At 40.8% G+C, this 23882-nt stretch overlaps 1 protein-coding gene across 1 annotated transcript; it reads left to right on the forward strand.

Annotated features, from left to right (window-relative positions):
• The first annotated feature begins 11857 nt into the window (after window positions 1-11857).
• On the forward strand, window positions 11858-23502 carry LOC126048451 (carbonic anhydrase 3-like). The gene is made up of 7 exons (XM_049823503.1): window positions 11858-11894; window positions 11972-12169; window positions 15360-15478; window positions 17447-17539; window positions 19381-19446; window positions 22001-22156; window positions 23383-23502. Exons 1-7 carry the CDS (start codon window positions 11858-11860, stop codon window positions 23500-23502), a joined length of 789 nt encoding a protein of 262 aa, XP_049679460.1.
• The last annotated feature ends 380 nt before the right edge of the window (window positions 23503-23882 follow it).

Here is a 23882-nt window from a genome sequence, read left to right on the forward strand (position 1 = left end):
ACTCTTTTCTGCCCTGGGTTCTCTGATTCTTTGCAAACTGAGAAAATTGTTCAGAACATAAACTTTTTTAAAAGATGGGTGGCACTACAGGATGAGGATTTTCTTCACCCTTGTGAGACATGTTTTTAAGAAACTCTCAGAAGCACTCCATGAAAGCATGTGCGAGGATTAATCGTTTACAGTTGCACTGGCTTGCAGTTGTACCAGCTGTACTGCTTGCCTTTCAGCTGATATAAACAGCTGATCAGAAATTCTTCTTTTTGACTTTCAACAAAGAAAAGACCCTCTTAAAAAGCATTAACAAGTTGCTGAAGTGAGCACTCTTTGGCTGATAGAGGAAAACCCTTATCTGCCTTTCCTGCCCAGATCATCATAGGTGAAGGCATATGAAAACAAGTCACTGGACTTTGCAGTTGAGAAAGGGAGTTATCTGTGGGTGATAGGATGATTTGGGTAAAAGTTAGGAGCCTTTTCACTGAAATCTTGCCTTTGACAGCATATCATTGAGTTTAAAGACCCTCATTCATTTGCTGCACCTAGAATGATAAGTCAGTTTGGAATCGCACACAGTTCCCTGGGTTTTGTAGTAATACAACTGAGAGCAGAGCTGAACAAATTTTTTTAGGCAGGCTATGCAGTTTCTCATCAGGGGATTAAGATGAACCTGGTGATAGGGATTGTTGAAAGAAATGGGAGAAATATTAGAAAATAAAACATTTTGCTTTGACACATTCATTATGCTAAGCAACGCTGTATTTTCAAATTAAATTTATTTTTAAAAATTCAAAATAAACCAAATGATGAAAATTATGTCAGTGATAGAAGTCGATTTAAAAATAGTTTTAACTCAAAATACCTTTTTTCTTACCTTGTTTTTGTTTTTAATTTTCTGTTTAGCAACTGACATCTGACATTAATTCAGAGAATTTGACTTATGATACTACTTCTTGTGCCACTAATGTTTATTTGAAATTTGATATTGTTCATTACTCAGGATCTAGTATTAAGAAGTTACTTGTATACATTTGCAAACATATTTTGGTTACACAAGTATATGTGTTCTCTGTGTGTGAAAATTTGTTACCCGAAAATGAAGACATATGCAAATTTAAAGATAGACTGGCTCTACCTTTACAGGTTCAAATCATAGCATAGATAAAAAATTATACAAAGATAAAAGCTAGAGGCAGAAATTCAGAGTTCTAGCCACCTGAGAAATTCAAGATGCATCTTGTACTTTACTCTTGCTTTGTCCAAATTAATACTAGACATTCCAGGTGAGAGAATGAAAAGACATACGCTGCATGACTGTAATGTTCCTCTCACATAATCTCTACCTTTCTTTTTACATAGTAGTAAGACATCTGGAAGACAAATAATGAGAGCAGTAGCATATGCTGCCTCTTGATGTCTCATCAGAAATACCTCATTTTATTACATTTTATTAGGTTTTAGTCTCTGGAGTTTAACTGGAAAGTGATTAATTAGGTTAAACTGTTTTGAGAAAGGACTTAATCATGGCATGTATTCTCCCAGTCCTGATAGAAGATCATAGCCTACACCATCTCTGAATTTATAGCTAAACAAGTGCTACTGGTCCTGGAATACACAGATGAAAATTGTTGGCTTGTTGCCCAATTGTGTGTGTAAGACCTATAATTGAAACACTACGTTCATTGCCTCCGTCAAAAAAGGTATAGTGATGCAAGGTTAGAAAAATATTTTCCATGTCTAATGCCTTAAAATACTTTGCTATAATTTCTGTAGAGAACCTTTGCAAAAAGCACGTAGTTAAAGCTGGGAAAATGCCCAGCCAGAAGCACACAGAAGACGACTGAATAGTGAAACTAGCTTTACAAACACTAATGTTTAGGGATGCAAACTCAGAAATACTAACATAAATTTCAGTTTGCTGTGGGTGTTCAATCTGCTGTTCTTTCCACCCAGCATGCTACTTGCAGACTGCAACTCTACAAGAAAATAATGAAATAGATTAGTGATGCTGTGCAGTGTGGACACCCAGAACAGATCAGATTTCCCTCCTTCATTGAAGGTATTCCTGTAAAAAGTAGGTAGCTAACATTTGGCATTTGTGTGGCTTTCTGATGAATAAAAGAGTTTGCAGTAATCATATTATTCATCTTTAACACAGTCTTGTGAGATAGGGAGTAGGGTGTTGTACTCTGCATGATTACAGTAACATGAATGCTGGCCAGGGAGTGACACCCACAGGTCCGCAGAGGACATCAGCGTTAGAGACAGGACTAGATTTAATGGCTTGTCATTTCTTGTCATATCCCTTTCACTACAGTTGTGCTGTCCTGGAGGAATTTGCTTTCTGAATAGCTGGGAAATCTTTGCTGTGTCCTTGTGGGATGTTTGAGAAATTGGCAGATACTGCTTGGTTATATAAACCACTAATATTGACTGGCTTGAGACTTCTTACAGGTATTTCCTGAACTGTGATTCTTCATTATCATTTATTTAATTCTTACTTCTCCATTTCAGCCAAGCATATTTCTTAAAACTAACCAATAACATCTACTAAGGAATGAAGTCAATTACATTTTGTATCCGGGCTGTGCAGTAGTGAACTGGTGCATCATTCAAGTCCTCAGAGAATGCACCTCAGTGTGCATCCTGAACACAAAGGTTTCATTGTTCTTAACTCTGAGCAAAAGAAAAGCATTTCTAAAGTCTACAATGACTGCGTGGCTACATAGAAAGGAGTTTCTTGAAATCACTAGAATTGAGGGAAAGACGGCAACCTAGCACCAAGCAAATGTGAAGAATCAAAGAGGATTATTTGTGTTGTCAACCGCTTTCCGCAGCCAAAATTGTGTTCTCCTCCAATGACAGTGATGAGGATCTGTGCCTGTGACAATCTAGGGAGGATATACAATCACTGCTGTTGGGAAGACCAAAGTCTGTAGTTCCAGATCACACATGTGGCTACCAGCAGCCAGTGCTTGCATGCTCTAGGATAACAAAAAGTGTTTCAGTGTTCACTATTACCGAGCTCTTTATGTGTTGATTATAAGGCGTGACCATTGTTGTAGTGGCAGAAGCAGCAAATACCAGAGGGTACCCCCCACTGTTGCTTCTTGGTGTGATGCTATTACTGCTTCCAAAAAAGCCTGAAGTGCAGCACAATATAACAGTAGACACTGTCTTCACTGCAAGTATGAAGCACAGTTTCCTTATTTACCTCTAGCTTATCACATCAAGGCCCTTACTAGTCTTCTTTGCATACAGTTAGGAAGATGTGGAGTGTTTGTGCCAGAAAATATTCTGGGCTTGTCTAGGAAGAACAGTTCCACAATGACATAAAAGTTTACTAATAAAAAAACCTCAGTTAAAATATCCAAAAGGTAAGTATTACATTTATACTTTTTACTGCATTTGAGGTAGCACAGAAGCACCCTTAAGGTCAAGAGTGAAGAGCTTAGTTCTGAAAGGGTCTGAGTACTTTGGCTCCATACTTCAAATTTCTGTACCTCAGCACTACTGTGGGGATGTGAGTAAGGTTGCTGAAATGACTACAAGATTTGAATGGCAGAGTTTGACTGGATCACATAAAATATGTCTAGCATCAATCTCAAAAACAACCATGAAGTCTTGGCATCCATTCAGGAGAAAAAAGAGTAGAGGGTTTTTTTCAAAATACATAATGTAAAGATGCATTGGGCAACCAACACATTTGTAGAGATTGGAGAGTAAAACCACAGAGAAAGTTAAAGAAATTTGAAGAAAGAAGCTGAGGAACAGAAAGACACAGAAAGGTAGGAATCAAGGGAGAGAAACTAGCAAAGTCTTTTGTGCTGCACAGGCCACTGTACTGAGTCATCCTGAACCGTCAGACCAACAGCATTTCAGTTTGTTGTACTGGCAACTTTAAAAAGCAGTCATGTTTTAGAACGCATAGCCCAAGCTTGTGATCATGTCAGACAAAGCTGAAAATTGGAGCCCATGGGGATGCATCAGCATAAGTTCTTAGAAATGAGACTTAGAATGCAGAGGATGGCATCTGAGGATTTTGTCCATAAGACTTTAATGTACTACGAACTGTAAAATTAGGTACTGCTCTATTACTGTATCCTCAGACAGCTTTTTAAAGATTTCATCTTAGGATCACTGCATATCATTCTTTTATTCTGCTTCTGTGGGATTTGTTTAAAAAAAAATGCTTTTGTGTAGTGGGTTGACCCTGGCTGGATGCCAGGTGCCCACCAAAGCTGGTCTATCACTCTCCCCCCCTCAGCTGGACAGGGGAGGGAAGATATAACAAAGGGCTTGTGGGTTGAGATAAGGACAGGGAGAGATCACTCAACCAATTATTGTCATGGTCAAAACAGGCTCGACTTAGGGAAAATTAACTTAATTTATTGCCAGTCAACCAGAGTAGAGTAATGAGAAATAAAACCAAATCTTAAAACACCTTCCCTGCACCCCTCCCTTCTTCCCGGGCTCAGCTTCACTCCCAGATTCTCTACCTACCCCCCAGCGGTGCAGGGGAATGAGGAATGGGGGTTGGGGTCAGTTCATCACACGTTGTCCCTGTCACTTCATCCTCTTCAGGTGCAGGACTCCTCACACTCTTACCCTGCTCCAGCGTGGGGTCCCTCCCATGGGAGACAGTCCTCCACGAACTTCTCCCATGTGAGTCCCTCCCACAGGCTGCAGTCAGTCCTTGATGAACTGCTCCAGCATAGGTCCCTTCCATGGGCTACAGTCCTTCAGGCACAGACTGCTCCAGCACGGGTCCCCCGTGGAGTCACAAGTCCTTCCAGAAAACCTGCTCCAGCATAAGCTCCTCTCTCCATGGGTCCACAGGTCCTGCCAGGAGCCTGCTCCAGCACAGGCTTCCCACGGGGTCACAGCCTCCTTCAGGCATCCACCCGCTCCAGCGTGGGGTCCTCCCCGGGCTGCAGGTGGATATCTGCTCCACCGTGGACCTCCATGGGCTGCAGGGGGACAGCCTGCCTCACCGTGGTCTTCCCCACAGGCTGCAGGGGAATCTCTGCTCCGGCGCCTGGAGCATCTCCTCCCCGCTCCTTCTTCAATGACCTGGGGGTCTGCACCAAGGGTTGTTTCACTTACATGTTCTCACTCCTCTCTCCTGGCTGCTGTTGCACACATCTTTTCCCCCCTTCTTAAATCTGTTCTCCCAGAGGCACTACCACTGTTGCTGGTCAGCTCAGTCTTGGCCGGCGGTGGGTCTGTCTTGGAGCTGGCTGGCATTGGCTCTGTCAGATTTAGGGGAAGCTTCTAGCAGCTTCTCACAGAAGCCACCCGTGTAACCCCGCTCTACCAAAACCTTGCCACACAAACCCAATACATTTAGATATATTGTTAATTTCTTAAACTGTTCTTCTGCGAAGAACATTAACATTTCCAGCAAATATTGTTTCTCAGTTACTGAAGGCTTATTATGTATTTTTCCCTCTGTTCTGATACCTGCTCTTCAATATGTGTTGCTGATACATGTGTATTTGACAAGCATAGGGTTCCTTACACTGACTCTTTTTTAATTACATAGTCCTTACACTTGCTGTACACATATAAATGTTTATACTTCCACACATCAAGTTATCTCTTTATGACCTACAGATAATGCTTTCAAAGTTGTTTTGTGGTCTTGGAGTGAAATTAAAGTGAAGAGAAGCACAGGTGTTGATAAAAATGGGATGCTATGCTCTGACCTTTTGAAGTGCACAAATGGTATGGATTCATAAGGAGTGACTTTCTCAGGGCCTTGGGAGGCAGGCATCTCAAGGGATTTCTGGAAGATGATTAAGAACTGAAAACTCTGCTGCCTGCAGAGGGCATATTGCAAGGGCTGGAAACATCCAATGATTTTCTTATAAAATTCTCTTTTAGGAGTATGTGTCTCAATGGAAAATATGTATGAAGTCTTTCTGATTTGTGGCATCATTAACTATGTGACATATATCATTGATGTGTCTTTTTTAAAACTCTTATGAACTCCTTCAGCCTCATCTTAGCATTTCTGTGGTCTGGTTAGAACTGTTCCCAGGTAGATGTTACTGCCAGAGTATCACGCAAGATGAAGGTCATACATAAAACTCTACCTTGATATAGAAGAGTTGCCAATCTGCTGGAATTTCCAAACAGACACGTCCAGATCTCATAAAAGCAAACAGTATAGGTCAGATTCTCATACTTGGATTATTTCAAGTCAGACTGTGCCAGTGTGTATATAAGTAGACAGCCCAGCTCAGATTTGGATTTCAGTGTGAGTGCCACACAAGCAAATCCCTATGGGAAAAAGAGAGGAGTCATCTTCCTGCAGTTTATCAGTTTAGTTTTTCAGATCTGGAAGACATGTCTTAAACAGGCAGTATACTGATGTATCAGATCTGTATGTGCTATTTAGTAAATTTACCTTTTTTTTTCTTTTCTTTTTTTTTTTTGCTACTGATAGTCTTTTAAGTCTATGCTCATTTTAATAGATTGCCACAAGGAAAACTTGTTCACTGTTTAGTTCCTTTTGCTAAATCTGAAGTCTGGCTTATTGTTTCCATGTTTATTATATCTCATGGACTAAATATTAAGTTCTGCAAATGGTAATGTAGGTTCTGAGCCACAACAGGAGAATGATGGGATTTTGCAAGCAAGGTCCTAGAATCTGAACATCAGACTGCTGAGTTATATGTCTTTTGAAATGGAAAGGTGCATTAAAAGTCTGACTAATGTTTTTCTAAATGTGCTACATTCTGCTTTTCATTAAATAAAGTTAATGTAGCTAAAGAACTCACCGTGTATAAAAACAACAAAATTGACCCAATATGCTTCTCATTTTCCTTTGGCAGATCTTCCAGCATAGATCTGGCCGTCAATGGGGGTTTCCATTCATGCCTACAATGTTTTCCATAGAATGGCATCTCAGTGAAGTAGAAGGCATATGACAATTTGGCTTTTTGGCTATGGCATGCCACCATGGCATCCCTCAATCAAAAGCACTGAGTGACATGCCTTTCTTGCACTGCCTGGCATGCAATGTGCAATATGTCAAAAAACATTGCTGCCCCTTCCATATTGTGTATTATCAGATTCCTTTCTGTTGTATTGTTTTCTTCCACAAGCTATTAAATATAGTGGAAGATATTTTATATTTAGATTGGCCACAGGCATTGAGTAAATGCTTTTGCTTATTTAACATTGTGCTCATTGTGGGCACGTTCTGTGCTCCAGTAAAGCCCTTTGCATGAAATCACCCATGGGAAATAGCCCTGAGCATGGTGGGACCTGGAAAACTTAGCTTTGAGCAGGGGAATTCTTGAATTACACCCTGCTGGCATATTTACTTCTATGTGTCCCCTTACAGTCAGCCTTTCCTAGCTGTCACGCTGTCCCCCTGGAGACTGCTGGAAATTGGCATGCTGAGGAGAGCAGCACTTTGGTTGTTCTAGTTACGTCAAGGTATTGGCCAAGCCAGTCATGGCTGGCAGAGCCCAAAGCTGCTGTAAGTCACTTTTCCATGCATCATTCTTCTATACATGTTTTGTGTGCTCTGGGTAAAGCCATGGCTCTGAGCCATTTTCCAGACTCCACTTATTCCTGCTTTCCATTCTCAAAGAAAGTGTCTTATGATTTCAGGTAAGGTATTTTCATAAGTGAGATGAGTATGATTGTGCCTTTTGTTTGTTTAGAAGCAAACACTGCAACTGAACTGCATGTCCAACAGACAGTGTCCCATAGCTATAGCATGTTAATTAGCACTGGTCCCTGTTTTGGTCTTTCATTTAGGTGACAAATGTACAAAACCCTCTTTTGGATGAAGAGTACCGTATTGGTTAGGTATCCAACAGGACCACTATGTTTTATTTATTCTCGTAAGCTTTTGAAGTAAACTGTTGTCACCAAGTGCCCAGGTGTGATCCTGTGATTTGGGTACAAGTTTCAGACAAAAGCATGGCTGCAATTACTCTGTAGGCTAAAACCTCTCACTTTTGGTCTCATTTCATCCCACTGCATTTCTCTTCAGTTACAGGATGTATGATGCATGCACTTGTCTACTTTACATGGGTGGTTTTATTATTGTAACAGAGCAGCAGTTTAGTTTGAAGATTGCTGGTTTATATCTACTGGAATTGGATTATACTACTATTTGATATTACATTTTTACAGATAGAACACTGATAGGAAGCTGTCTGGCAGGCATCTTTCAAAGCTGAAACATCAGCTGCGTCCTTTAGTGACATCACTTTCCATGCGACGTTGCTTGCTTTTTACTTAAGTCCATACATTCTATGTGTTGTATTGTTGGATCATTCTAAAAGGACAGTCTGAGAGAAGCCAGATTTTCTATTTTTTCAGCCTGCACTTCACCTAGCAGTTGACGCTCAGATCACTTCTGTCTTTAAGGACAAAATCTGAACACTATGAACAGATACACAGCTTTCCTTCTGCAACTAAAATCACAGATAATGACTTTGCTAATACTTTTTAGCCCCAGCCATTAATGATGCTGCTAAAATTTGCCATTTGCTTTGGTCAGTTTGTTTCAATTTCCCAGTTTTCCTCTTACGTTTGCTTCCCTGATTTCTCAAACGTTATCTTTCTGATGAAACAGATGTCAACTTGCTATGTCTTCCAGTGCTACCGATTATTATTGCATGCAGTTATGTTCCTGAGCAAGTGTGATCTGATTAAAGCATAGGGTAAGGAGGGCTGTACTGGACTCCCTGCTGTTTTACAGTCTTCTTGCCTACTCACAGGTAAGCAGTTTCAGCCAGGATTTTTTAAAGTGTGTAAGAAATGTAGGATAACTTTTATGAAAGCTCTCCTTAAAAATGTTGTACCTCAATTCTCCACCTGAACAATGGGTATAATATTTCTTTTCAGAAGATATTGCGAAGATGCTTTTATTAGTGGCATACTACGGTACTGTGGGTGAAGGTACTGCAGCTGGGCTTGCAGAAATCATGAAGTTTTTCATGAATGGTATAGATTGATCTTGTTATGCTCTCGCCTTTGCTATTTCATATGGCTGCTGGCTTTCTAAACATGTCAGAGGTTTAGAAAATAGAAACAAATCACTGCAATGCAGCTGCGAATGCACTAGGTAACACCACTCTTCTTAAATGTTTAAAACCGTGGCCTTTTCTTATTCATAATGGCTTTTCCATGACAGAAGTATTTACTTCCTAGAGAAAGCGATGTTATGCAAGTTAGATGATAATGAATTTCTGAGCCAGTATCAGAAGAAAAGGATAAATGTGAAGGTAGGTCCTAAGGGGTGCAAAAATAATTTTCTTGTGATTATGTCTTAATGCAGATAAATCTACTATGTTTTCTTTTTGCTCTACCATTGATGAAGAAAGCAACAGGAAAAGAATACCATCACCACGAAGTCAGTGAGACACTCTGATATGACTCAGTGCCTGGGGCTGACTCCAAGTACCTACACTGTTGATCCTAGCATTTGTCACTTACGGGTGAGACAGTGTCTAGAAGCCGCAATGTGCAGAAGCTGAGAGATCTGCACCTCTGGGTGCAAGAGGACCAGCTCACTGGAAAGCTAAAATATGAAGACTTTTGCTGTAGGCATGGGGCTCCTTTACAGAAAAGATTGTGTAAGTTCTCACATAGAGCAATGAATTGAAATAGTAGGGTAAGAACTGACTTGCACCTTTTTCTGTGCAATACAAATCATGTCCCTTACCTCCATAAATGGCTCCAATAAGCATTCCTTGTATAGATGAAGTTGATTAAAAGTCTCTGTGAGCCTTCAATAAACAAGCCCACTAAAGCTGTCTGTTTATACAGACAGAAAATGAGCTGCTCCAATTAGAATTTCACGAGCTCACAAATGTTTCTCTCTATGAAGATGAGGTAGAAACCATTTCAAAAGGATTAATGTCTAAGCTTTCCAAATTAAAATTGCAACAGGTGTCAATTTTACATGCCTGTCCTTGCAACAAATGTAGCATTATCCATTTGATTGATGACAGAGTAAAAGATTGTATTTTCTTTTATTTCAGAGTTCTCTTTTGAAAGTGAAAAGATGTCATTTTCCATACCATTGTACCTAAATCACCTCCTAGTGTTTTCTTAATTTAATTCTGCCTAAGGAAGACATAAGAAACTACATTTTTTGAAGGACAGTTTGATAATGAAGACATCTCTGTACCTTTAAAGATAGTAAGAGGCCTCTTATGATATCGTATAAGTTGCTAAGATTCAGTGAGTTTCGATCTGACATTTCTTCTCTACGTAAAGATACTATATACATCTCTATATAAATCTTCTCAGATGCAGATTCCTAAGTGAGAGATCTTGTCCTACCTTTCTCTCAAAGGAGGGCTGTCTATTTATGATTAACCTCAGAGCTAGAAGAATTTACTAAACATGTTTAAAGAAACCATTGTAGTTACCCTAAACAAAGTCCGTATTTAGTTATTTATTAGCCTAGCTATATTGGTAAGCCAGAAGGGAAACCTTTATCCTCCAGCTTGTTTTGGGACATGAAATATACCAAATTAATCTTAGGTTCTGTATATTGCAGCTTCTCAACCTTTTCCCTGTACCTCACCAATACAAGAGGTTTGCAACCTCTCAAAGCCGCAGATTTATTTCCATGCTACTTTCCAGTGCTGACGGGTACAAGGAGCATTTTAGCAAGTTTGCTGCAACTATGATGGAAATCTCCATGGTTCACAATGCTTCTTGGCTGGCTCCCAAATATTTAGCTTGGGATATTATTTAGCTTGAGGTATGTAGTTTGAGGTATTATTTAGCTGGAGGTAGATACAGTTGCAGCAGTGATAACATGGACTGACAAAGCCGGGGAGACTGCAGCGAAGCTGGCATTTGAAAGAAAAGCTTTGAGTATTCAACGCAGATGCAGAGACAAAGCCAACAAACACAACCATACCTCTCACTAACTCTCCATCACCTGAAAAACAGCTGTTTTCCTGGCCGAAATATTAACTGCACAGTTGCCCAACACGAGAAAACACATTTGGTGTAAAGCTCCCTGTGCGAAGGAGAACCAGCCGGACGTCAAACCCGAATTTGACCAAATAGCCAGGAACGGCCTCCCTTGGGGCTGGCAGAGGCTAGCTTGGCGTAAGGGTGTGGTTTTGCAGGCCACGAGGTCCTCTTTCAGGCAGACACGGTGTCTTTCGGAGCTGTTAAGCGGGAGCATTTGTGAGAACAGCGAAGCCAGAGCTCCCAACCCTGCCCGCCCCGGGAGCTCGCCCGAAATCATCCGGGCGGACCTCACGCCCACTACGCTGCCTGCAGACGGGGGGGAACCACGCAGGCTGGGCCGGGCTGGGGTTCTGCCCTGCCTTCTGGCTGGCTCCCCGAGTTTGCGCAGCAGCTTCGCTCTCCACGCAGCCGCTCCTCCACCCGCGCCCGGCCCCACGACCCTCCGTGGGGGCTGCGGGGCGCTCCCGCCATTTCTGCCGCAGGCTCAGCACCAGTACCTGCCCGCCCGCTCTCCTCGGGCCCTCGGGGCGGCGCAGCCCCCTCTTTCCCGCTCCCGGGACTGGGCGGGCTGAGGCGTGCCCCGCGGGAGGGGGATGAAGGGAGCCGCCGGCTCCCGCCGGCATCCCTCTGCCTCCTGCAGGGGTGGAGAAAATGGCGCTGCCCGCCCCGCCGCTGCCCGCCGCCCCTCACCCCTGCCCGCCTCGCAGCCTCCCGCCGCCGCCCTCCCCCTGCCCACCCCTCAGGGGACGGCGCGAAGCCGCGGCGGTCTATAAAAAGTCCCCCCGGGGCGGGAGGGAAGGAGGGAAGGGACGGAGGGAGGGATCGAGAGAGAGAGAGGGGCTACCGCGCCGGCGGAGCCGCAGGGGAGGGCGAGGGACGGGGCGCGGGCAGCGGCACCATGGCCCAGTCCGTGTGGGGCTACGACAGCGACAACGGTGAGTGGGGATGCGGGGCCGCCGGGCGGGCCGGGTCTGAGCCGGGGTGACATTTCCTTGCCTTCCCCCCCCCCCAGGACCCGAGCACTGGCATGAAAACTACCCCATGGCCAAGGGAGACAAGCAGTCGCCCATTGAGATCAACACCAAAGACGTGCAGCACGACAATTCTCTCGGCCCTTGGCACGCCAGTTACGATCCCGGGGCAGCGAAAACCATCCTGAACAACGGGCGCACCTGCCGAGTCGTCTTCGACGACATGTTCGATCGATCAGGTCGGGTTTTGGTTCGGCTTTCGGGGGTTGTTAGGTATCAAGGTTTGCAAAGCGCTGGGAATCAAATGCATCCTGTGGTACCCAGCCTATGGAGGCTGGCAGAGAAAAGTTATTTGGGTACATAAAAAACGTGCTCCCAGTGGTGGTTCTGGTGGATCCGGCCATGTTTAGGTCCACTATAGGTGGGACAGGGAGGCTGTAGCTGCAGGGGCACCCCTGAAATACAGACTCAGCTGGAAGGTGGACTTCTCCTTCCCAAGTCACCTCCTTCAACATGGAAACCACATCCTCAGTTTTTGTGCAAGGGGAGGGAGTGTCATCCAGGGGGTTTTAGTGCGTGCTCTGAGGCACTTTGTAAACACAGAACCCATTGTGTTTCTACTGACTGTGATCTTGATTTCTTCTGTTTGTGTGGGAAGTCTTAAGAGCCTCCACAGCCTGAAAAAGCTATGAAAATAGTATTTATGAAAATAACATTTCATAGCTTCTGGAAATCTATGAAATGGCTTTCTTAATTAATTGAGAGAGAGCAGTCTTTAATCTCTAAGTTAAATGGTTCAAAACTTGATTCCAGAGCTGTATGAGTGCGTAGCTCTGAATGCAGATGGGCAACAACAGTCAACATGAATAATAAATTCACAATGCCATATAATGTGAAGACATCTCAAGAGCATGCAATATTGATCGGTCCTTTATCAAGAAGGAAAGCAATCTAATTAATGGAAAACAGTTACTTTCCATTGTATTTTTCTGCATCTGCTTTGATGGCATTTGTATTGGGATTTTGTTCTTCTTCATAAGCTATATAATTAATGAAATATATCTGCAGTACATTGAAAGATCACTATATCGTTTATCTTGATGAGCTCATTGTTTTCTTGGACTGCTTTGTTTACCATTACAGCTACCTGTTACTGTTCCACATCTCGCAGATAGTATCTAAGCTATATAGGATAGGGACAATCTCTTTGTTATGTATTTGTATGGTGCTTTAGTATTTATTACCGCAGTTTCTACACAGTGGCCTCAGACAAACCATAAATTGCACTTCTGTTATAGCATGGAATGCTCTTCCGCAAGCACTGCATAAAATCAATGCCATGACTCAAAGCATGGGAAGTAAATTGATTATGAATGTTTTCATGTGGTGGTTCTGCTCTGTCTTTGCAGCTTCCTAAAGGCTGAAATTTTTAGACAGAGGCTGCTCAAGAACGTGTCTGCCCAGGGAACTGTATTGATAAAGACCTTGATTTGGCCAAGCGGAGTGCAGCCCTTGGTGCAGACCTTCCTCTGAATCACCTTCCCTCCGTTTTCTCCCTGCCTCTCCCCTCCCCATCATCTCTGTTGTCCCTCTGGACACCCAGGGTGTACATTCACTCCCTGTTGCTATTACTAACTTTCTTCAGGCTGCTGGACAGTAGAGCTCAAGCTTTTCATAGGGATGTGTCTGACTGGAATCAAATGCAATGTTTGACAGCTCTGAAAAAACACGTAAGACAGCATTTCATGAACTTTACCTTCATTTGTTGGCTTCTGTGGTGGCAGCAGCTGAGGATAAGTAGTAGTCACAGATCCAATTTTAACTGGAAAAAGAAATCTAGCTTGAAGATAGCCTTTTTTTGATCTAATCACATGGAAAATTTTGAATGTTAAAAAGATTTATTTTTATGCTAGAGAGATCTGCATACCATTATGAAGTGCTGTTTCCAAGTGCTTCACAGTATCTGAGCTCTGGAAAGGACCACTTGTAAGAAACAACTGCTAAATGAGTTTCCAACTCTGATACCGATTTAGCTTGTTAGTGTAGGTAGATCACATAAATTAAGCTCCTGAAAGATCCTGCCTCCCATTAATTCCAGCGTGACATGGCAGGCAAATACTTGTGAGGATTTGGGCCTTAGAGTCTATGCTGTATTTATCCTACATTGAAAAGTGAAAGAATAATAATAATAATGATAACAACAACAACTATTTTTATCATGTGACTTATTTTCCATTAAAGGCTTCTACAGAATGCTTACTCAATACTGTATTGATTTAGTTATGAAAATTTATTTATGTGTGAACAAACTCAAAAAATAAGGGGAACTGCATGCCTAAAACTCAACACAGTGCTTTGTTTCTGCCCCCCCCCTCCACCCCAATGGCTGTGACACCTGCCAACTAAAAAGAGAAACTGCAAATTTAAACCTCTTGCTCTGTGTAGGTATTCCAACACATATGATATCAAGAATTAATTTGAGACCATTGGGCACAAGAGGATTTAAATATTATTTCAATGTTAACTTTGAACTTCAAAGCTATTGGTAGAAGTTCAAACTTGAATGCTATTTAAACGAGGTCTTCTGGCACTGCAGTTGTGACCTGCATTATCACCTTTCTGTGTAAGGAAACACGTCTCATTCCTGCCTTATGTAATGAATGAAAAATTTATTTTAGAGTTTATCCTCTGAGGAGTCCCTGTTCAAAAGAACCCCCAAACTGAAAAGCAGGTGTGATGTTTTGAAAGTCAGAACTGATGTAAACTGTCAGACTGATGCATGGTTAGCATTATTTGGCTAACATAAGAAATAATAGCTTCTTAAATTGTTTCATCAGTGGCAATGTTAAATGTGGACTATAGCTTTTGCTTGCTCAAGAACACTTTTCTAACTCATTTGACCTAAACTCTTTTCTCTTCCTGCACTTTGAAGAGATAGATTCTTTTTTTTAGAAGCAGCAAACTATGCTGTAACCACTGTTTAGTTGTCTGAACTGTAAAAGGTATGCCAGTCATGGGCTAGAGGTACACTTCAAAGCACCTTTGGGTTAATTTCAGAGTCCTATCCCCAACCATTTCACAACAGACCATTTTCTTGACAAGAATCAGCTGTGTATACCTTCCTTCTGTCTCCATATCAGGAACTATAGTGTGTCCACTTGCCAAGAGAAAAGTGGCTTGTTAGGCTTTTGGGGTTTGATTCTGTGCTTGGCTCACAGCAGCTTCCACAGTTTTCATGTCAAACAGGACTATTCCTGAGTTATAACAGAATTCAGCCCCAATCTTGTAAACTGGTGAGTGTTGTAACCCCCACTTCAGTCAGCTGGATTTACAAGAGGTAGTCCACACTGATAAAGTACAGGTCCCTGTTCAGTAAATTTGTATGTCAGCATTTTTTAGGCTAGTGTTGATGTAGATTATCAATTGCAGTGCTGAGAGGTGGGCCACTCACGGGAGCCTACAGGCTGCGTCAGCTTCACTTGCATTGGGGTTCCTCTGATGACCACGGCTCTGAGCATGTTATAGATGGAGTGAAATATGCAGCAGAGGTAGGACCTATTTTTAATAGTAGTATTCAGTACTCACTGGGATTTGACTGATTGTGCATCTGAACAGATTAACCATTCTCCCTTTTGCAAGTATTTATCAATGTTTTTTTCTCTAAAATCTGTGAAACTTGTGAATATTCATCAGCCTGCAGTAGGCTAAGTTGCATCTGCCAACAAATGTATCTTTGCAAGTATATACTAACATGGAATTCACTTCTTCAAGCAGGAGTTTTTGCTGGTATTTTAGAATGTTTTAAAAATATTTGAGACAAAGCGATCTGTTATTTCCAAATAGGAGGATCTATTTTCTGCTGATGTTTTTTGACTTTTAGCCATTTCTGGTATAGCTTGAATTACTAACTTAGTTTCAGACAGCATTACTAATAAATAGAAGAACTCGCTAAAAGCACATTTGATAAACTGATATTCAAAATCAGATCCACCTTAAAACTGATTCAGAGTGCTAGAGTATCTTCTAGTTTCTGAACATCTGTGCTTTAAAATCTTTGTTTATTTTTGGGAACTGTGATAAAGAGATGTTGGGAGGGTTTTTTTAATGTAAACTACTGCACTATTTTCCAAATTTGCTAAAACTAATGGCTGCTCTAGGCCCTGATGATATCTTCAGGTAATAAATGTAAGTGAATTTGCCATTGATGCTAGTGAATTACTAGCAAAAGTTATCTCCTTCCTCCATCTATTTGAGAACAGGCTCAAAATACATGCTTATGCCCACAAAAAGTCAGCAGTAGTGTTTTCCTGCCTTCCACGTATACCGTCAAGGTGCAGAGCTTACAGGGGTTCTGCCCACCTATCATAGGAGAAAATCTGGGCAGATATTTTGCAGGGTCAGTGGGCACAAACATTGCAGATATGACTGTGGGTGATAGTTTGGGGTTTTTTTCACATTCCTTAGCCACAGCCGAACTATGTTAGTGTTCTACTTTCTGTGGCCAGCTAAACAGAAAAATTCTGCTTCCTCAAGGTATTTCTTGGTTAGTTCAAGCACAGACTTTTTACTTTGCTTTTGTTTGCAGTGCTCAGATATTGACAGGAGAAGAAAGCCTGAAATGTATGAAATTTTGCTAGAATGCAACCAAAAGTATATTGCTGCTTCACCTTTATCCTTAGCAATGATGTCTTTATCCTCAAGAGTAAAGAAACAGAGAGCAATACATTAATTCATATTCAGTGTTAATTATTTTGGTGTTATTTTAAATAACTGTTACTGTGCTTAAAAAAAAAAAAAAATCTCCATTCAAAATATGCACCAGACTCCTTTTTTTTTTTTTTTTTTTTTTTTTTTTTTTTTGTATGGTGCTATGTTCCAGACGCTACTTATTTTGAGATTCCACACTGCTGGTTGCAGCATTTGGAGGTACATACAGGAACCAGAGATTTTCTGGAAGGAGATGTAAAAATCTTGAAATATATCCTGAAAAATACATCATTGTTGAAAGTAGAAATGAGAAAGAAATGTCAGGTTATTGTCTCCACTCCTTTCAGTACAATGTGCTGAGAGTGGCATGAGGTACAAAACAGTACCATAGGTGCTACATACAACACAGTGTAAATCCTTGAGCTGTTACCTACATAACATGAAGATCTAGAAATCTATTTGAGATGAAGTGCATGTCAGTAGGTGGTTTATGCGCTGCATGTGTCCATGTCATGTGCTTGAGTTAAACTGTTTATAGTTGAATTGTCTTATTAATTTTTAAATGTATTGTGTGGTAAACTCCATTTTCTTCTATGCTTCAATTAAATGGAAAGTGATGCTTTATAGAAAGTGTGAGCGTATGGAAGCATGGGAGCAGGAATAGGAAATACTTATGTATAGTTTTCTATAGTCCATTCCTTTACTTACCTGTGTACTGGAAACTTTTCTTAACTTAATGTAAAAGCTTGTAAGATTGTGCTGTTGGCAATTTATTGCATTTATAATTGAGGTTTCATTGATTTTTTTAGTTACATATGGTGCACTGGAATCCAAAACATGGTAATTTTGCTGGAGCTTTGAAACAACCTGATGGTGTGGCTGTTGTGGGCATTTTTCTGAAAGTAAGTGGCAAATATTCAGTCTTTATAATTTTCTGTATTTTTCATCTTTCTCTAGTGCCAGGGAAAAAAGTTCCCATCGTTTTTCCCTGCACTGTATCATTTTACAGGAAAACATTCAAAGCGATGCACAGACTGAAGTCACATATGTCCTTGGGCCCTCCAGATTCCATGCACTAACCCCTTCAGAGCCGACTTCTGACACCATTCGTGACACCAGTGGCACATATCATGGGTGGTATTGAAAAAGAGACACACAGCTTCAAGCCTGGGACACTTGCTAATTTTGTCCCTGGTAGCTGACCAGCTCTTTACTGTGGTGTGTACTGAGTGAGGACAGTCTGCATAGGAAGAGTGTTTCCTCCTGCCCTTTGTCTGCTAGCAGGTATTGTATCTGCCTGTCAGCAAGGTTATGTTGACTGATTCCCTTGGTCTCTTGCTGATCCCCACATAAGCTGGGAATCAAAAGGAGTTCAATGAACCTGCTCCAAGGAGAAAGAATTGATGGTAAAAGAAGTTCACTGAACATTTTAACCTTGAAATACAGCAGCTTTATAAAAAAATAATACTGTACCAATATTTTCCAATTGATTTTTTTAAAAACAGAAAGAAAGCAATCCTAGCATCAAATCTGCATGTGGTCTAGGACACTGAGAAACACTAACAGGCAGACATCTAATAGTGATAAATTATGCACACTTCAGCTATGTGGCTGTCATTTTACCTGCAGGTGGGCATTTCAGCTTGAACAGAGCATCAGAGAATAGCTCTCCTTTTGCTGTTTTATCACTTAGTAAGCTGCATTTGTACAAGCAGTAGTAAGTGGATGTAATTAATTTTGCCACAATGTCGCTGGACAGGCTATATCCAATGTCATTTTAATTCTGTTATGCTGTGAGCCAGCCTGACCTTTTTTCTTGTGGTTAGTTTAAACTGAAGATCAGCACCTGTCCAGATTCTCCCCTATAACTATGTCCTTCAATTATTCTTCCTTTGTCATTTCTTTTGGTCTGTTGTAGGCTAAAGCTTTATCTTGTAAAACACAACTTTATGTTCCTATTAACCATGCTAAGGTCAGCCAAAGGGTCTAGAAAAGTAAGTAGTATCAGTATATCTTCTCTGGCCTTCTTTTGCTGTTTCCTTCTTGCTCTTCGGCATAGGAGCCATTGTTTTCCTCTGGGTTTATCATGGTTTTGGATATTGCTGAAAGAGAGATGGAATTATCTTCTGAAGAATTTAATTCAAGCTATTTTGGAACAAGACATGGCAGTAACAGCATGTCTTATGCATACTATCTTTACTCTTCTGGGATGCAGAGCCGTGTCAAAGCTTTTGGAGGTGCTGAACGTCATGAACATAAGCAATAAAGTGACCCCACAGCTTGAGGAGGTCATAACATGAATCTCCTCATGTGTCTTACATCAAGTCTGATCTGACTGCACATGTGCTGCAGAATGTTTGAAGTGTCTGCAGGAACTCCAGCTCTTCAGACTATCAACACTTCGCCAAGTGCTCATATGTCTCACAGCGGTTGTGGGTTGCTTTCAAACCAGGAGCCAAGGGCTAGGCCCTGGAGGGTGTAGATGATACTGTCTGAGCACGCAGCTTGTTCCTCATACAGTGGGAGATGCCTTGTAGAGTCCTGCAGTGCATTTTTGAATTGCAAAGCCAGTTACTTGAGTCTGCTATTCCGGATGTTCTTTTAACACACATAATTTTGTGCCATTCTGTAATGGATGCTCTGAGAGTATTGCTGCCTAACTTGACAGATGGGATGTACTGAACTTCTTTAAAATACTGTGGAACGTTATGAAAAAATACAGTACTTGTGCTTTGCATTACAGGTTGGAAAAAATCCCAAACCAGAGATGAAGAGAATTCTTGCAGAAATTGATAACATAAAGACCAAGGTATCAAAACATTTTTTGTGATATAATGTAGTTGAAAAGCAGCAGCAGCAGAAATCAGAAGTTCAGATTCACTTTTTGGCATCATTCTGATATCTAACAGTAGCACCAGAGGTGATACATTGGACTGTGGAGCAGGACATTTTCTTTTACTTAAGTAAACATATAACTCCCGACTTCTGTAAGTATTCTTGTTGTAGAGGATTTTGTATCAATGCTTGTGTGCACAATTGATAGTCTTATTGATACCACTCTGTAAAAATATGCTAGTGTGCAAATATCAAGAAGAAATGAAAAGCTTTTTGAATTTGAGCACAGCAGTGGCCAAAACAAATGCATAAAATTGAGTCAGAGATTTAGCCTGAAATGAGAAGAAACTAGTAGGAATGATGGAGCAAGCTCCCAGTTGGTGTAAGGAAGATTAAAAAACTTTATTAGTTTTAAGATGGAACTGAATTCATTTATAAAAGGAATTACATGGTACAGTTTCTGCACCAGTCCTAGGTTCTGTCTTCGTATGATACCAGCACAAATAGCATTGCAAACCTATTCTAAACTGTATTCCAGTTTAATTAATGATCTAAGGACCAAAGTCCATACCTATTGCATAGATAGAACTGCAGAAGGGAGTTCTTTGCAGAGAACTGTGATACTGCATCTATTGTTATTTAACATTATTATTTAACATAGAGCTAATCTCTAGGTATACCTCAGCAATTCTACTTCATTATAAGCTTTATGATTCTAATGATGCTAAAAGAAAAGTCCCTGTTTTGTTTGACTTTGAACGTACCACCAGATCACCAGGACTGAATTTTACAAACTTTGTAACCATTTTCTTCCAAATTCAGCAGAATTTCTTGCATTTAAGTTATGTATGTATGTACTGCCATTGATGTATGGGTCTGAGCCTGAAGTATGTTCTCCCCTCACTCAGAGTCATATTAGTTTTATTTTTTTAACCTTTTCTTAGTCTTCAGATACAATTCACTTCTTTCTGCTGAGGGAACTGAAGATCATTTTTTTCACCCTGCCCGTTGCTCCCCCTGCTATGCTCCCCCTGTCAATAATATCTGTCTTCATACAGATTCAGCTTTCTCTCATAATCCCTATATCATTTTTTTTGACATTTACATGCAGAAGAACTTTGCCATACTTAATAAAAAGTTGACCAATCACCCTGTGAAACACTGTGTCATACAATGTTGACAAGATGGCAGTGATATCCACTCCATTACATTCTATCTGAGACTGCCTAACTGGAGATTTTAAGACTTCTAACAACAAAAAAGTAGAAGTCTGATTTCCTACATAGAGATATTCTCTGTAATGGTTCTGGAAAAAGCAACAGTTGAAGAAAAGCAGGGAAAGATAGGTGCCTATGCAAACAACCACATCTTGCATTTTATCTCTTACACTTACTTTCTTTTTTGTCATCACACACATTTTACCAAGATTACTTAATTTTCAGGAAAGAATAATGGATGGTATCACCAGTGTATTTATAGCACATGCAGTTTCAATTGCCGTGATGTGTTACAGGCAGAGGAGTTTCTTGGGCACTGTACTGTATTTACTGAAAAGGCACAATTTTGTTTGTGAAGTCATTTGCAAACTCATATTGAACTTACAGAGTAATTTTGTCAGGAAGATATATTTGGAGTCTTGATGTTATTCCTTCTACCCATATTTTGTGCAAGATGTGTGGCAAAGATTTCAGCTCCTCCCATTGCACTTTGTAGAGTAATACTGTGTTCCAATCTAAGGAAGATTCTACGTGATAGGAGAAGGAATTAGGAATAATAGATTTTTCTTTCCAGAACCGCATCCTAAATACCAGTAGAGAACTGAAATTTCTTGTTTAGTTCTTGTTGCCCTGAGGGGACATCACAGTCCTGTGGAGATACTCTCTTGAGTGTCCTAGTCAGTGGAAAAGAAAAACATCTCAGGAAATGTTGCCTGGTGTCTTCTGTTCTCCCTTGTCTGGTCATAATCACCTTTAGTTGTAAGACATTCAGGATCCAGTACTCTTCCAGGAAATATTTTGATTTTTTACATTAAGTGTAATAGTGCCAAAAAAAAGATTGAGAGTGTCACCATGATAATGTAGTTAGAGCATAGTTTTGGGAGGAGAGAGATGCAGATTTAAATGCCTTCAGATAGAGGAGAAGACTGTAACAAATCTGGGATAAATGCCTGGCCAGTGTTCTATTGGATAAAAAGGGTACCAGTACGTCCAGTGCCACAGTCTTTAATTTTTATTCCAAGTAACCCACAATAAAACAAAATTTTGATAATCTCAGAATAGAAAAATGTAACAATGAATTTGCTTTGGTTCCACACAGTTCAGTTTGTAATTTCTTTTCATTTATTAATGGAATCAAAATGTCAGTTATTATTAATTTTGGGGCAAATGCTTGACAGAAAGAAAAGGAGATTGATCTTTTGCATGAATCTTGATATTTAATTACTTCCTTTGTAATAACATAGATACTGATGTCTTTTAAGATGCATATCCCTAGAGTTACTGCAGAGAATTATTTTTTGTTTCTCTAAGGGGAAAGAGGCTCCTTTTCAGCACTTTGATCCTTCAATTCTTTTCCCCAAATCTCGGGACTACTGGACCTACCATGGTTCGTTCACTACACCCCCATGTGAGGAGTGTATCACTTGGATTCTCTTGAGGGAGCCGATTGAAGTCAGCTCAGACCAGGTAAACTCCAGCTAGTTCTGCTGCTCCTTTACCAGTTCGCAACAGTGTCACAGTATGTCAGTGTGATGATTTGCAAACTCTATGTTACCTTGTGTTTTTTTGATAAGGAAAGCTTTAGCTGAGGACTGTGAGAAATTGCTTGGAGAATGGACTGTTGAAAGGGACTGTTGAAATGGACTGTAAAACTGGCCTTGAGAATCAGGCTGTCTTTCTAGAGACCTCCTGGAATAGCTTCAGCAGGAGTGTTCTTGGGATCCTGAAAACCTGCATAGGCAGAAGTGCCCCTAAGCCACAACATTCAGCCACCACAGCAGCCTCAGTTCATTCTCTGTGCTTCAGCATTAAGTGGCAAGTGAGACTAACATTTGGCTGGTTTCCCAGTTTAAGAAATTACTTGAGACCTTGACTTCCTAAAATTTGTCAGTAGGAAGGATCAAACTAGGTAGAACCTGCAAACCTGAATGTTAATACAAATTAATGTACTAATTGTATTCATATAGCTCAAGTGTGCATTTACACAGGAAAAAGAACAGAGATCCAGTCTGGGTAGGGTTACCTTCTTTTTAGTTCTTGTGTTAAAACTTTTGGTTGTTTATACTATTTTCTGCTTCAGCAGTACAAGTCGGGGTATAGCCTTTTTACTGATTTGGCAGTTTTCAGAACAGATTTATTTTGCATTCTGATGAAAAGGTAACAATTAACAAAGCAATACTGAATTTAAATTAATTTGGAGAACAACGGCTAAGTGCTGAATTAATGATTGAACTTAATAATCCAGTTGGCATACATTTCTCTGCCTTACAGAACAAAATACGAACTTCTGCAGACCAGCTTTTTCTATGAGACTACCTTGCATAGGCTTAGATGTGCATCCTCCTTCATGGATAGCCATATTTTCACAAGTGATTTGACTGCAGTCTGGCTCCAGCAGGGTCAGAGGAGGCCCCTACTCTTTTTCCACATTCTGAGTGTGGGTCAGAGAAAATCCTAAAAGAATTCCAGGCAAGGGTCAGATGATGCATTGTTCTGTGGATGAAGAGTGTAAAGATCCACAGAAACAGCGCTAGCTGTTGGGCTGCAGTGATCTCTACCAATAATCTCTTACCAGTATGCTTGTCATTACATAAGAAAATTCCTTTTCTGCTTCAAGAGTTTGTTCTAGGCATCAAGGTCCACACTGCTACCAGGTGAATTCACAGGGACACTTTAATTTTTTTTTATTGCAGATGGCGAAGCTCCGTACCCTTTCCAAGAGTGGTGAGAATGAACCTGTGAAGCCACTGGTTGATAACTGGCGCCCACTTCAGCCTCTGAAGGGCAGGATAGTGAGAGCCTCGTTCAAATGAAGTCTCAAGTCTCACTCTGCTGAACCTGAGTGAGAAAATCCCTGCATCCCAAAGTGTAGCTAGCTTTTGCTGTCTACTGCTTTTCCTCTGGATCCAGATCTGTGTTTCTCAGCTTGAAATTCTGAGTGATAAAACTGAATCTGATTTTGAAAGCAGAAAAAATACTGTATGCAAATACTAACCTTAATAAGGAAATGTGAGATATACATGATTCTTGACCACAAATGCCTCAGCATTTGTGATACAGTCACTCCCCTGCCATGTGGTCTTGGAAGAAAAATGGGCTCAGTTTCAATATTTAAAACGAACTTCAAAGGCAATCTAGTAAAGGCAGAAAAATGAACCAGTAGTTCAGGAAAGCAGAAATAACAGTGGCTCAA

This window comes from Accipiter gentilis, chromosome 2 (assembly GCF_929443795.1).
Source record: "Accipiter gentilis chromosome 2, bAccGen1.1, whole genome shotgun sequence".
Taxonomy (NCBI): Eukaryota; Metazoa; Chordata; class Aves; order Accipitriformes; family Accipitridae; genus Astur; species Astur gentilis.

Bases quoted from the DNA above. Each gene is read 5' to 3' on its own strand.
- LOC126048451 (XM_049823503.1), top strand. From the start codon at position 11,858: ATGGCCCAGTCCGTGTGGGGCTACGACAGCGACAACG. The intron at 12,170-15,359 runs GTCGGGTTTTGG...TATCAATTGCAG, and splicing joins CGACATGTTCGATCGATCAG to TGCTGAGAGGTGGGCCACTC. The intron at 17,540-19,380 runs GTAAGTGGCAAA...TTTGCATTACAG, and splicing joins TTGTGGGCATTTTTCTGAAA to GTTGGAAAAAATCCCAAACC.